At 36.8% G+C, this 16248-nt stretch overlaps 1 protein-coding gene across 3 annotated transcripts in view; it reads left to right on the top strand.

The window, feature by feature from the left end:
* Positions 1-16248, top strand: part of mast4 (microtubule associated serine/threonine kinase family member 4) — a 142159-nt gene that overhangs the window by 32839 nt on the left and 93072 nt on the right. For all 3 annotated transcript variants that reach the window (XM_067407846.1, XM_067407845.1, XM_067407844.1), the window contains exons 2-3: positions 2821-2974; positions 11814-11941. In XM_067407846.1, the coding sequence (XP_067263947.1) occupies positions 2821-2974; positions 11814-11941 (282 nt within the window). The remainder of the gene's footprint in view (positions 1-2820; positions 2975-11813; positions 11942-16248) is intronic.

Here is a 16248-nt window from a genome sequence, read left to right as displayed (position 1 = left end):
GAAAGGCGCTATCTTTATCAATTAACCACAAATTTGAGCTTTAAACCAGCACATTCTCGCCTGAAAAAAATCTTAAAACTGCATTTCATGACATAATAGAGCCCGATCACACGAAAATGCGTGTCAATAGTACGAGTTTGTAATCTCGTAGAATATATACGCCAAAATGAGTTTTTTTGCGTGCATATGATACGCACTCTGTGGGGTATTATACGTACAAAACTGGATTGTTTGTCCTTCATAAGCAAAGCTGCTGCACACCGGTAATCTTGAATTTGAACGCCTGTACACGTTGTGCACTATGGCTGTGCCTGACTCTTATTGGTTGGTTCTTACCGGGAGCCTTGTATTTCTGCAAATGGCAAAAGGACCACTGGGAGGAGCCAGAGGAGCTTGTTTTTTTTTTTTTTTTTTTTTCAGATTATCTGTCTCATATTCTACTGTCAGGACATAATGACAGGTTTAACAAATATGTAAAAAATAAATTTTTACAAAAGTTACCTACTGCAGCTTTAAAGAAACAAGATAACGATAATACATAACGGTGTGCTAAGCTAAGTTTCTAACAGCAGCACTTTGCATTTTCTGTTCGTAAATATGTCTCCCTCAACGAAATTTAAAGGAAGCATATGTCTCAAAATCATATCTGGATTTATCAGATAAGTAATCTTCTGCGCTCACTTTGGGTATAGCTGCGCTTAGCCTACCTGTCGTGAATGCAGTGATGGACAGCAGTCTTTCCTCATTTCATGTGCTTTCTCAATATGGTGGTGATATTATGATAACTTGGTTTCATTAATTAATTTGATCAAAAGTAATTCCATTGTGTAAGATCATTTTCACCAAAGTAATTCCAAACTTCGTGAGGCAGACGATAAACTTCAGATGATAAATTCAATAAACTTCTTAAACACGCTCCACAGCGCCACCCGGTGCATTTAGTTATAACTGTGAGTTTTAGTGCTTAGGATTTATCATGTATTCACTGCATTTACGGCCAGCAAAGCAACATAGTAAAATTCGAATAGTATTTAAATTTTTCAAATATTTAATTACAGAACGAATATTCGACTATTTGTGCACACCCCTAATGATATATGATATGATATGATATGATATGATATGATATATGATATGATATATGATATGACATGATATGATATATGATTGATAGGCCTATAAAAATGCCTAAACACAGGTACAAATTACACCTTAACAAAGACATGAATTATATATTCCCCTATCCACCTAATAAATATATTGCAATATAAATGGCTATAACATAGTTTTTTCCTCAAACCATGGTAACTTACTACAGTTCATCCATGGTAAATGTTTGTAAGGGTGGTGATTTTGGGATTTAAAATACTTCTATCTTTATTCATGGCATATTTCTCCTGTTTTCCTCATCAGTCTTGTTGGGAATGTTTTGGCTGTTTCATCCGATTTTAAAACTAGTTTAACTAGTCTCCGTTATCCACTGGGCCGTGCTGTGTAGTTCAAAGTAAACTAGTGAAACACATTAAAACGGCGCAGTTTGTTCTGTATTTGACTTCAGATGATTCAGTGACAGAGCGGTCCGAACTAATCCAAATCGTTTCAGATCGTTATGCATGCGCATTTGGCCAATTCACGGAAAAGAAAGAATCGAGACAAGAGAATGATTATTCATGATTGATAGGTACTGTATAGCTGGTTCGGTCGACAGCGTGCATGGTACGAACAGTGCGTACATAGCCGTAGAGCTGCAGGCACCACTGCGGCCACGTAGGCTATCTAACCAAATTTAGCCGCATCGCCGTGAAGAGAGGAGGAGGGAGATTGGGCCGCCAGTTGACGAGCCCTGCACTAGGGTGTACTGTAGTTAGGGGTATGCAGAAATTTGTGAATGATGGTCTTGTCTTATAGTTGTGCCATTACAGTTAAGTAACATCATTGTATGTTCCAGGAAAACTGAAGTTTTAAGGTCAGTGTCTGTCACAGCACCTTTTAATGGCTGTTTTTGATCTGGCAATTATTCATTTACTAATTAAGCACCTGTTATAAGCAACCCAAACTCAGGGTAGATGTAGAGATGAGTTTGTGTGAAGCTGCATTTACTGTGAACAAAGTCAGATCATGAGCTGCTTGTGTGTAAATGAAGAGTGTCATGCATAGATTTAATTAAATTACAGCCTTTGCTTGATAATAGCACTACACCATATGGTGATTTAAGTTTTATTTTTATGTAATCGTGCTACCTTAGCTGCTATTTTTGTTGTTGTACTGGATTTCTCCAATGATGTTTTCCATTAATGTGTTCATCATTTGTGATGGAAAGAGCACTCAGATGTGTTTGCTTGTCTAGAAAGATTCTATCTGTACGAGAAAATGGCTTGTTTTGTTCATTGAGTGCTGGAGGGGGTGAAAGGGTAGCCTCAAATGAACTGAAAGTGGAAGAAATTGTTGGTTATATAACATAGCATTTAGAAAATTAATATTGACAATTATGATAATAGTAGTGTATCAAATGCAACATTAATAACTGATTCATGCTGAGATTGAAATTTAGTCCACATGAAATGATTTTTACAGGTATTTAACTTTAATGGGGTTGAAAAAAAAACGTCAGCCAAAAAAGGAAAGGTGGTTTAGAGATGGAGTGAGTTATTACATTATAATGAATGTAGTAATGCATTGTCAGTATTGTCAGTAATGGATATGCAGTGCTATGTTAAATATGTTGTATATTTCTGTAAACACTGCAGTGCTATTCCTGATGTGATCTTCCCTGTAATGGTTCCCAGATTGAACTCCATGTTGATCTCATCTCTCTTCCAGCCGGATAACATCCTCTACCCCCCCTCCATGCCCTTCCGCAAGTCCAGCAACCCTGAGGTTTCTCACGGCTCCAGTTTAGCACTGAAATTTAAACGACAACTCAGTGAAGATGGGAAACAGTTACGGAGAGGAAGCCTAGGGGGCGCTCTTACAGGTAAAACCCTGACCTTTGTGTACAGTCAGATGTAAATGGGGTCATATTGTGAAACATAAACTTTTTCTTGATTTGTTCTTCCTTGACACAAAAACCACATACTGTAAGTAACCAATGCTACTAATAACTGCATTTTACAATTTACTGCATTTTCTGGGTAATAAGTTGTTCCTGACTTTCTCTCACCAATGCAATTCTGATTCTGTGTGACAGAGGAAAAAATACTTTCAAAAATACTGTAAAATATCAGTAAATAAACAACTTTTACATACAGTATTTTAGTTCCCTTCACTTGACAACAAATCCTTTAAATTTAAAATTAAAATTTTATTCAGAACAGAACTAGAATAAAAATATAAAACAAATAAATTAAAGTGAATTATAAAAAAAAAATATATATATATATATAATAAAATATTTAAACACCAAGCCTAAACTAATTTATTTTAAGCTCAGCTGAAATTACCAATATGTGGGAAATGCACTATACTCATACCTCTCTTATTCTGTACAAATCCAAATTTGTGCACTTTGAGCATGTTTTGCATACTTGGTGTTAATTACATTTATATAAGTCACTTTGAAATATAAGTTTTGGCATGTTTTTAGATTTAAAAAAAAAAAAAAAGAGAGAGTGAATTATATTCTGGGAAATATAGTACACACTGGTATATCTACTTTGGTTGTCTGCGTTCCTCGATGGTCTGCGCACTGTCACTGTGTAATTTTTGTCATCAGGAGGTTCTATGGACATCTGCATACACTATTCGCATGCAGCCAGATTTTGAATCGGGTGAATGTTGAAACAAAGAGTCCACTACGTGGCAGTTGTGATGTATTATGCAGTAGTCGAAGAAGAGAGCAGAAAGAGCGATACAAAACACGCTGTTCCGAGAAACCGTAATCAAAGCAGCATATCATTCTCCATCGTTTTTTGTATGGTTCTTGTACTAAACTTTGCATGCAATGACGGATCCACTACTTTTCTTCTTCTATCCTTCCAAGTGAATGTTCTATAAATTACACAACAGACTGCCTATACTTGTAGAGTATAGAAAAACAATTGTACTGCACATGTCAAACTTATTCATTCACACTTATCCACTGTTCAGTATACTTTGAAAGCTGTGCGGTCAAGACTGTGCGTGAGAAAAAATGAAGTATACCCAGGCCTTTAAAGGGATAATTCCCAAATGTACTCACTGGGCTGCACTATATTCCAGGTCTATTAGAGCCATTTGATAGCTTTGCGTAAGGAACATACCATAATGTGTGTATTCTGTTTGCAGCTTTTTTTTTTTTTTTTTTGCAAAAAAATTGCAAAATTTATGCAAAAATCTGAGTGTCTATTTACACTAAGTGCAAATAGCATCCCTTGTTGGCAAACGCTATTTACAATAGCTCCGCCCACCAATGTCTGTTGGGGCCACTCAGGTTTTAAAAAAGTCGCTGTCTTCAGTGGCGCAGCAGTAGCTCGCAGAAAAGGGGACAGAGTCTTGTACAAACAGGCCAGATAAACTGGAAAAGGAGATCAGACTGGCAAAGAGGAATTATTTTGATAAACTTCGGAATCAGTTCTCGTCTAATGACACAGCTTCAGTGTGGAAAGGTCTGAAAGACATCACCAACTACAAGACACAATCCCCCAGCGCTGTGGAAAATCAACAACTGGCAGACTGATCTGAATGGGTTTTATTGCAGGTTTGAAAAAACACCATTAACACCTCCAACAACCCCCCTCTCCCCCACACCTGCAATTCAGTTCAGTGAAGATGATGTGCGCCAGGTCTTCAGAAAGAACAAGAGAAGAAAGGCACCAGGCCCAGACAGCGTTTCACCAGCCTGTCTGAAAACCTGCGCTGACCAGCTGGCCCCCATCTTCACACAGATCTTCAACAGATCACTGGAGCTGTGCGAAGTCCCCTCATGCTTCAAACGCTCCACCATCATCCCCATCCTGTGGCTCTAACGTCTGAGGCCATGAAATCATTTGAAAGACTGGTTTTGGCTTATCTGAAGGACATCACTGGACCCCTCTACACCTCCAAAGACCCCTCTGTCAAGCTCCTGAAGTTTGCAGATGACACCACACTGATCGGCCTCATCCAGAATGGTGACGAGTCTGCTTACAGACTGGAGGTTGAACAGCTGGCTGTCTGGTGCAGTCTTAACCTCAACACGCTCAAGACAGTGGAGATGACCGTGGACTTCAGGAGAAACCCCCCTGCTCTCCCCCCACTCACCATCATGAACAGCACTGTGGCAGCAGTGGAGTCATTCAGGTTCCCGGGCACCACCATCTCCCAGGACCTGAAGTGGGACAGCCACATCGAGTCCATTGTGAAAAAGGCCCAGCAGAGGTTGTACTTCCTTCACCAGCTGAGGAAGTTCAACCTACCACAAGAGCTGCTGAAACAGTTCTACTCTGCCATCATTGAATCCATCCTTTGCACTTCAACTACCGTCTGGTTCAGCTCAGCTACCAAATCTGACCTCAGAAGACTACAGAGGGTAGTCCGGTCTGCTGAGCGAATCATTGGTACAACCCTCCCCACTCTCCAAGAACTGTACTCTGCCAGAGTGAGAAAAAGGGCAAAGAAGATCACTCTACACCCCTCACATCCAGCACACTCCCTCTTTGAACTGTTGCCATCTGGTCGACGCTACAGAGCCCTGAGCACCAGAATGACCAGACACAGGAACAGTTTCTTCCCTCAAGCAATCCATCTCATGAACACTTGACAAACACGGAACACACACTATTACACATTATTTACTTAAAACACTTATTTATATCTCAATTTGCACACATAACTGTACATACAATTGTCTATATATATATATATATATATATATGTTGTTTTTTGCTTTTTTTGCACTGTCTATCTTGTAAATTTGTATATTATTTTTATTATGTGTCTTGTCTTGTCGCTGTCACTCTGTTGCACTGTGGAGCTTCTGTCACTAAAACAAATTCCTAGTATGTGTAAACAACATACCTGGCAATAAAGCTCTTTCTGATTCTGATTCTGATTCTGAGTAAGGCTCGCAGAGGTACAAAAAAAATCATGGAAAGGATTTCCACATGATTAAGTTGCTTTATTTCAGCATTATGCAATTCTGTTATTCCAATTTAATGTACTTACGTTGGGTCAGCTTAATTTATTAAGGTTGATTCAACTTATTTACTATGGTTGGGCACAGCTTGACAAAACAACTGACTAAGAAAGAATCTATGTAAAATAGTTATGTCCAACTTACTCAATTCAATCATGGACAGTGGTTCCACATGATTGAGACAATTAAAATCCAATAGAATCAACCATGTTAAATTAACTAGAATCAATTGTGTTAATTTAAAATAAAATAAAAAGCAACAAATAAATAAAAAATTAATTGTTTTCATACACATTGATTTTTACAATTAATTCTTCTTGTTTAATTTAGTGATTTACATAACTTTTGTGATGTTCTGTGTTAGAAATCTAGATGTGATCCTGGATTCATCCTAAATTGCCTTAACCAAAAACATTGTAAAGCCTTAACTTATCATAGGTCCATTGGTGTCAATGGTTGTACAATCAACATAGGCTTACAATGCTTTTGTTAGCAGCTCCTCAACCCAAGAACAAGTGCAACAATTCACCACAATGGTAACCCTAAAACTATTAATTAACAGAAACTTTTAAATACCAACATAATAGAACAGTAAACATTAAAAAGTCTTTCCATTTTCTCATCTTCCTAAAAAATGCTTAAAAAAACACTTTATTTCAACATTTACACTCCTAGTTCAGCCCCTATGCAAAGCATGATAGGAAGTGAAAATCCTGTTTGACTGAGTCCTGGTTGGGTTTACTTGATTGAAACATGTTATTCCAATATGAAAACATCAAGTTAAGTCAAAGAGTAATCGTTTCAAGTCAATTTAACATGAATCAATCACATTTAACCCAGAAACCTGATACAATGGTATTGAATCAAAATAAACTGTTTAAATAAAGTGAACAGCATCAAAAATATATTTTTTGAGTGTAGCTTCTAAGGCAAACAACACTGGTTCAAATCCGCTTTTTTGCAGAGCTTGCATTTATTTTCAATAAAAATCAAAATAATGTTCTAAAAGTGGAAATAAACTGCAAACTAGTGTTTAATAATGTTTATTGGGTAGGGTTAGGTGAACGTGTAGGGAGGGTTTTTCATTCTTCCAATAAGACAGCATCCATTTAATAGTTGTAATAAAATTGTTTATACTCTATTATTGCATCCTGTTAATGTACAAAAATACTGTTTACTCTTATTGCAAAGAACTGATACTTTTACATGGTGTAAATATAATCTATTGTTATTTTTACCTAGTTTAAATAGCATTGCTGTTTTCAACTAGTGTAAATAGCATCTAATTGCTGTTTACACTTAGTGCAATTAGCCGCTGCCTACAAAAATGATTACTAACAAGCTAGCTACATTTTGGAGGGAGGGGCTTTAGAGAGAGAGCATTTGTTTGAAGTTAGCAAAACAGCAGATCTTTTCAAAACATATAGTGAATTGAGGCGCTAAAAATTTAGGCAGAGAGAGAATTTCCATGAAATTTCTACATTTTTATGCAAGAAACCAGGTTACCTTGATTGTTTATAAGTTGACTTCAGGGTGGAAAATATAGTAAATAATACAATTATAGTATGACCCGTTTTAAACTTTGAATGCGTTACAGTCTTGGACCCTTTCACACAGAGCGTTGATCCCAGTAAATTGCTATAGAATTGCTAGAGTGCCTTCTTTGTGAACGGAAACACGACCCAGGATTGATCCCGGGATGGGGACTAAGTAATATTGCTGTGTGAACAAAAGGCAGGACCAATGCTGTAAGTTGTGTCATGGTGATGGCACTGTAGCTAAGAACATTCGCCAGCTTAGTGGAATGATACACAATGCACTAGTTTATGATTGAATCAGAAAAAAAAAAAAAAATGAAGAGCGTAGTTTCTCGAGAGAAATCACAGATCATAAGCAAACTTAAGACACTGTGGAGACATTACACGTCACACCCTGATGTCACGTGTCTTCATGGGATCTTTGAGATGTGTGTGAACGCACGCACATATTCCAGAAAATCACTGGCAGTGTGAATGAACCAAACGCAAATGTTCCTGAGACAAATCCCGGGACACATTATCAATGTATTTTCTGGAATCTCTGTGTGAAAGGGGAATATGCATCAGTCAATCGATCTCATTTAAACTCTTCAAGCCATTATGAAAAGTAAAGTAAGTCAGAGCTTTATAATGCAGAAAGTTGCAAATTAATTTAATATTTTTCTGTTTTGGATTTGGCTCCTTAGAGCTTCATTATGCTATTTTTATTACACGTGTCATTATGACCACCGTATTCGACTACATTCTGTTTCATTTGGTGTTTGTCTTGCTGTTCCTCATGGTCTGATGTGTTGTATCAGGTATTTAAGGCACACTGCTAAAATGTGCTGAGGGTGTCTAGCTGGCATTTCCTTAGTCCTGTGGACGATGACTTTGTGGAAGCTGTTTCGCAGTGAGCAGGAATCGCAGTTTTCCTCCTACGTATCCTGTTTTTTGACCTGATTCTGTGACCATATAGAGCCCACAAACGCATAAATACAGGTTAGCAATAGGTTGTCTGGGATACAATGCCGTAGTTGAACTAAAAGTCTGTTTCTGAGAGAAGAAAATATGAAAGTTCTTTTTATTTTAAAATGATCCTTTCTCACCTCTCCCAAACTGAGAAATATCAATCCTTTCGTTTGTTTCAGTCTGATTCAGTTAAGTATTCTAGTCTATGTAGTTCAGAACACTGTTTTGAAAGCATGTTTGCCCTTACAGCAGTGAGGTTTTTGCTAGTTGCCAGGGAGAAAATTGTTCTGTATTTAGCTTGAGAGGACGAACAGCTGCTGATTCATATGTAAAGGACATCAGAAATCAAGGAACACTTACATTTTGAAGAACACTCGACACACAAAACATAAACTGAAGAGCAGAACAGATATGCATGGACAAACACATAATACAAATGATCAGATAAATCCATTTTAATCACATGGAGAAGTTCCATTTAATACATTTGATTGCATTTTATATTTGTAGTAATCATCTTTTTATATTGTCCTGAATCAAATTAATTGAAATGAACACTGTGGCGATGCTTTTGTCATGGCCAAACACCTGCCATTTATTTATTTACCTTGATTTTAACATTTATTTGACCAAAGGGGACACAAGCTCTTGCTAATGCATTATTTGCTATATAAGCAGTTATTTGAAATAACACACCAAATATTTGCTTCTCTCAGTATACAAAACCATTTAAAATAACAAGCCACAGTTTTATGCAACACCTAATGCGCCGTGAAAACAATTTCTGAAATATAAGATCACAAAAGCGTAAATTTATTAAATTAAACTGTACACAACTTGGGTCTTACAGATTTAATTTAGTCTGACATGACTCCTCAACCAACAAATTGCATTTGGTATGGCAGCTCAGTGTTATGAAGGTATATTAGATTATCAATCTAAACTATCAACAGATCAACGGGGGGCTGGAAAAGGATCAGTCAAGGTGAAGAGGCCGTCCACAGTGTTGTAATGTACTGTGACCATGTGAAGGGCTGGAATATAAGCTAAATAAAGGAACTTCTCTTTAAACTAACTTTAACTTTTTTTTTAATCAGCTGTTGTGACAGTGATTTCCATCATGTTAACTTAAAACATGATCCACTTACATTTGTTACTTTTTTAACAGTACAGCATTTCTGTTGTTTTATTATTTAAAATGAAACAGACTTTATTTTCTTAATGTTTTGCTTGAAGTGCGCTTGTGCTATATTTTTGTAAAATACATGCTACTTGGTTTGAATGCTATCTTGCTGTCTAATGCAAAGAAAGTCATACATTAAAGGGATACTTCACCCAAAAATGAAGACTCCGCCATGTTGTTCCAAACCTGTATGATATCTTTCTTCTGTGGAACACAAAAGAAGATATTTTGAGAAATGTTTTAAATGTATTTGTCAATACATTCCAAGTCAGTGGGGTCCAAAAAACAACACTGGATCCCAATGAGTTCCATTCACAAAAAAACTGGAAAAAAAAAAAAAAAAATCATACAGGTTTGGAATGACATGATCAATTTTGGGTGAACCAACTCTTTGACAGTGGTTTAGCTTTAAAAAAATGAGAGATGCAGGGTAGTGAAAAACTAACTTGGAACATGTGTCATGCGCAAGATGCTTCAAGACCCAAGACGCAAGCACAACTGTCAAAAACGTCTGTCTGGCACATTGTTTACATTGAAAAACAATGGAAAAGCAGCACAGTAGAATGCAAAAAAATGGTCCCTAATTGTCCAAATGTTTTGGGCTTGCTACACAGACAGTATATTTGTGTATTCACACAAATTGTATGCCTAGCTCACTAGGCAGTTTGACCCTTGCCCCATTCCAGTCACATGCTTATAGATGCTGTCATGTAGGTCATATGTTTATGACATGTCATGACTGAGTCATAGCCTGTGAAATAGCGAGACACTCCCAGAATCCTCTATGATCTTATCTGAACATATTAGATTATTTAACACATTACTTTCAAGAACATGTTTCGTCCAGTATGCTACCACTAAAAAAACTGATGTTCTTGCTGTACTTTTTACTTATAGATATAATGTTGTGTATATATGAGTATATATGTGTATGTACATAAAGTATTGCAATCCACACAACATAATGGGAGACATATCAGAGTTCAAAAGAGGACAAATTGTTAGTGCGCGTCTCGCTGGCTTATCTGTGACCAGGACAGCAAGTCTTTGTGGTGTATTAAAAAGCTATGGTATACAGGGTAATGTCAGCAGACCACGATGTAGGATGAACCACATCCAAAATGAGTAACTGTTAACCCAAGAGGAAGCTGTCTGAAAGGGATGTCCAGGTACTAACCCGGATTGTATCCATAAAACATAAAGCTACAGCTGCCCATCTCATTGCAGAAATAACTGTTAAAAAACTGTTAGTCCGGAGCTCCACAGAGTCAATATTCATGGTCGGGCTGCTATAGCTAAACCTTTGATTTCTTGTGCCAATGCCAAATGTCCGTTTCAGTGGTGCCAACAGTCCAGATGTTGGGCTGTGGACAATGTGAAACATGTATTGTTCTCTGACTCTTTCCCACATCTGTGAGAGTTACGGTGTTGAGAAGCCCCACAGAGGCTTAACACCCAGAAAAGTTTTTTTTTTTTTTTTTTTTTGCTTGCCCAAAGTGAATTATGGGGTGGATCAATGATGGTTTAAGCTGCAATATTATGACATTCCCTACTGTGCTTGATGGGCGCGTTACTGCCAAGCACTATTAAACCATTCTGGAAGACCGTGCATACTTAATGGTTCAAACATTGTACCCTGAAGGGGTTGACATGTATCAGCATGATAATGCACCAATACAAACATCCAGAATTGTGAATTATTTGATAAAAGTGAAGTTGAACATCTCCCATGGCTTGCACAGTCACCTGATCTAAATATTTTTAGCCAATTTGAGGTATTTTGGAAGGGCAATTCAGAAAACATCACATAGTGATCTGGCCACTGTTCTGGTAGAGGAATGGCTCAGAATCCCTCTAGCCACTGAGCAGGACTTGTATCTGTTACTCCAAAGATGAACTGATGCTGTATTGGCCGCAAAAGGAGGCCCTACACCATACCAACAATTTAAATGTGGTGTAAAACCAGGTGTTTTAGTTTAATTCTACAACCCCTTTGTATGTGTGTGTGCATGAGTGTGTTTTGCTCACATAAATCTTTTATTTTTTTCAGGGAAGTACCTACTGCCATATGCTTCAAACCAGCAGGCATGGTCAGCCACAGGCTCAGAGACCACCAACCTGGTGCGCATGCGCTCCCAGACCCTAGGCAAATCTGCACCATCTCTCACTGCCAGCCTGGTGAGTATACCACAAACAAATTGAGTTTAACCTGATATCATGTGGTGGATTCCCTGCTCAAACACTAGGGAGCGCTACTGTATCACTGGCACAAAATAACACCATTGATTTGGTTCGTTCTGATGGCGTCCATTGTGATAAAGAACCTTCTCTTTCCATATAGTAGACTTGCAGGATGTTTGCATTTTAGCATGTTGCATTTGGAAACATTTTGGCCTTTTGACACAAATACAAAACCATACAAGGACACAAACACAAAACAAAGAACCAGGCATTTGGTTTGAAATGTTGTATGGACTGGATAGGGTGTTTTAAACTGTTCAGATGAACTGAAAGAAGAAAAAGAAAAATAGAGCCAGGAATTAATTAGAAAAATATGTAAAACTTGATCACAGTTAAAACCATTAATTTAACTGATTTTATGGTGTGGGTAGAATCCAAACAAATGCTTCAAAACACTTTGAATGACACTTTGTGGTACCCACAGGAACATATGAGTAATGCAATATAATAACATTCCAGTAACTACTATTAACTAACAAGACACTCTAGTTAATTAATTAGTAAGCAATAAGATTTTTAACATTTTTATTATTTTTGTCCATCCATTTAATTTTTGTCCATCCATGCCACCAAAAAGCCTTGCTTGAAGCATGTGAACCAATAAGGTTTGTTTGTGTGTATCACACATTCACATTGAGCTTCTGTTTATTTGATCATCATATAAAATGATTGTCTCTTCTGAAGACAAATTTTTGATAATTTTGGATAATTTAAAAATTTAAATAATTTATATTTTAATTTGTGTTCCAAAATGGACAAAAGTCTGAGGTTTAAATGACATGAATGTAACGAAATGATGGTGAGGATCATTTTTGTGTGAACTAAACCTTGTAAAAGTCATGTACAGTTTCACAATCATTTCAGTGTCGACCAGTTTTTCCTTTTTTAATTTAAGTTTAAATAATTGTTTAATAATAACAGTATTTTTGAATTCTTTCTTGAATCATTTAATTGAATAATATCTCATATGTATCAGCAATGGTCCCTGAAAACCCCATATTTGTTGACCTAGTAGTGAAAAACATACTTCAGTTTGTCTGCATGTGCTTGTCAAATGTGACTGACTGAAAGGGAACCATGAAAATTGGAGTAGTAGTATGGCTATATTGTGTATTTTGGGCCAAATATCTTATAAAATTAGGGTTTTATTTTTGTCTGTGTTGAGCTGGATGCTGTGAAAATATCCTGAGAACCTGCCATGTCTTATTTGCCTCTCCTGAGCCATGGCAAACAGAGGTCTAGGTTCCATGTTGGGCGCCTGATTGAAATTAATGACCACAGAGAACAGGGTCAATGCTGCAACAAACAGAATGTCATTTACTTAGCGGCTGTATCCGATCTGCTTTCATTGGGGCCTCCTGGGTCTCCTCTCTCTCTCTCTCTCTCTCTCTCTTTCTCTTTCTCTTTCTCTTTCTCTTTCTCTTTCTCTTTCTCTTTCTCTTTCATTTTCATTTTCATTTTCTCTTTCTCTCCCCTGCTGAAATAAACAGCCTTTGACCAGCATAGACAACCAGTTAAAACCATATTGCTGGTTCCCTGTACTGAATATGCTTCTTAGGGTTGGAAAACAAGGACCAACTTTTATTCAGAAACAGTTCCGTAAATAAATAAATAAAAGCATGAATGAATGAATAAATGAATGCTTCTAATTTTGTTCCCATTATTGGTTCTCGTATGTCTTCAATGAATGACACTCCATTTTTTCCTCCTATTTGGACAGAACACTGTACTAAAGTAAACTGCTTCCATTTACAGCACAGCACAAAAGAAAAAACAAGTTGTGAGATTTGCAGTCTGAATTTAATATGTTTATTCTTGAATGTGATTTAAAGCTGCAGTCTGTAATTTTTTTATTTTTATTTTTTGGTTTAAAAATGATCCAAAATCAAATTGAGCTAGTACATAACCAGCCAGTGTTCAAAACCATCTCATTACCTTAGCTCGATTCACAACGGTAAGCTTGTAATAATGTAAAATCTGTACTGGTGGGTTTCCGCGAGAAATTTGAGCATGCAGCCATTCGTCTTTGTGTCATTCTGTTTACAGATGTGACGTAAAGGAGGAGTCCCAGATATATAGCCTTTTCTAACAGCAGCTGGAATAATTAAACCTAAGTGTTTTGTTGGCGTATAGAGTGGTGCATGTATGACATCACTTTGTAGGCCAAAACACAGAAGTGATTTAGCATTTTAGCACTTTTGGTTGCAACACCCTAAAATCTACGGGATTTTTAAATGGATTTTTGTTAAATCGCCTGAAATAAGGTCTGTGGTTAACAAAGCCTCTAAATATATTCACGTTTTGATCTATGACATAAAACACACCAGTTATAACCCACTTGTGATTTTTTTTTTTTTTTTTTTTTTTTTTTTAAAACCTTTGTTGTGTCTTAAAAATGGCGGTTACTAACAAGTTGCTAAAAGGGACTACTTCCTTTGGCAGGGACTTTAGACGTCATCATGACAAACAGCAAATCACACTCACTAGCCCGCGTTTCAGTCTCACGTTCTTAGAAGTTTTACCTGTCAGTTAATGTACATATATGTTTAATCTTTTCAAATTGTAGTTTTTAACATATTGTTGTACACAGAATTCAGTGATATTAAGTTAAAGATAATCTTTAAAGTTTATTTGGGGCACAATCATCTAGCATAAGAATTTTTAAACACAAAGAATATAATATTAAGGTTTATGTAAACTAATATATAAACAAAATAATAAACAAATACATAACATTATTAACAAAAGATAAACATATCTGAGGCACGCATAAACAAAATTATTGTCTAACATTTTTTGACAAAACGAATGGACAGAATTTCTCATGAAAAAGTGTATTCATACATAGCGCAGATCATAATCAGCGAGCATGTGTTTTTTTTTTTAAATGTTTTTTTAAATAAAGTTTGAGGAAGCTTGGTGGTGGTTGAACCGCGACCATGGTGTGCTGTAGTCTGTTTATAGCCTACTGTTAGCCTTTTATATCTGACGACTTTATTTAGGCTTCAAAATGTATAAATGTTGTTAACTTGTAAAGGTTATATTGATAGTCAAAATGTGTAAGTGTCATAACCCTTTGTTAGACACAGAGCTTATTTTTTGCAAATTTTTTGCCAAAAGTCTATGGGAAAAATGCATAGGCTTTTGTTTGAGGGAACCCATGCGCCGCTAACTTCCGGGTTGGCCTACAAAAACATGTCATCTCTCGTGTACTCTATTGTAATCCAGAAAGGTCCAAATGACGGTAATCAGTGACAATTGGAGATTAACCCGTAGTCAAAAGCAAAAGACTGCGGAGTGGCTACAGAAATTGAAATCTACAGGTAACGCTAAGACACAATAAATATACATAGTCACGCAATGCTGATGTTGTTAACATTAACAATTTGAGAACAAAGTATAACAATAATAATAATTTCACAGTTTGATGTGATCCAAGCTAACTGATTGGTCGATTTAATCACCATTGGCAGAGTGATTTTTATTGTAGGCCTAGTGCTTTTTTTTCTCAGTTGGTCAGAACAAAAGTGGCAGACATGTTACTTACTTGTTCAGATTACATTTTCCAGTGAAAATTCTTATTTTGGTCATACTTCCAAGACGTAGAATCTGTGATTCCGAAGTACTGTATCCACACTGGTGCGGTGACTGACAGCAAACATCCGCGTTGAACTCACTTAAAGATGATAATTCCACAAATAACTGCAATTGCAGGTTTCAAATGGCAACAAACAGGCAAAACGTATGGACTGCAGCTTTAATAAATGTCAAAAAGGCTCTGAATCAGTCTGTTGGATCACAAAGTCAATAAACTGACTGTTTTTGACTTATTTTCATCATGTCTTGAAGTAATCCACAAGAACCATTACTGTGTTGTGTGTGTGTACTTGAATGTTGAGTGACTGAAGTATAATCACTGACTGGTTGTTCATGGGTATTTCTGCAATGCACCGTTTTATGCTTCAGGTACTGATTTTTATTAAAGGTACGTCATTTTCAGAGAGGCTAGCAATAGCGAGCTAGCTTTGAAAGCATAAGATCCCACCCTCCCTTCAGAGTGTCTCCAAAGCCACGCCTCCTCCAAAACATATGAACGCATACAGTATAGGGAACGAACAAAATTATGAGAGATGCGGTTAAACTACTTAATGTCTCAAAGCACATTACAGTAATAATGAAGTTAAACAACTAAAAGAGTGCTGACCTATACTGCGTGACTGCTGCAGATTCATTTAGGCACTGAT

This window comes from Chanodichthys erythropterus, chromosome 13 (assembly GCF_024489055.1).
Source record: "Chanodichthys erythropterus isolate Z2021 chromosome 13, ASM2448905v1, whole genome shotgun sequence".
Lineage (NCBI taxonomy): Eukaryota > Metazoa > Chordata > Actinopteri > Cypriniformes > Xenocyprididae > Chanodichthys > Chanodichthys erythropterus.
Note: the sequence above shows the minus strand (reverse complement) of the source record. Positions and strands in the feature narration are given on the sequence as shown.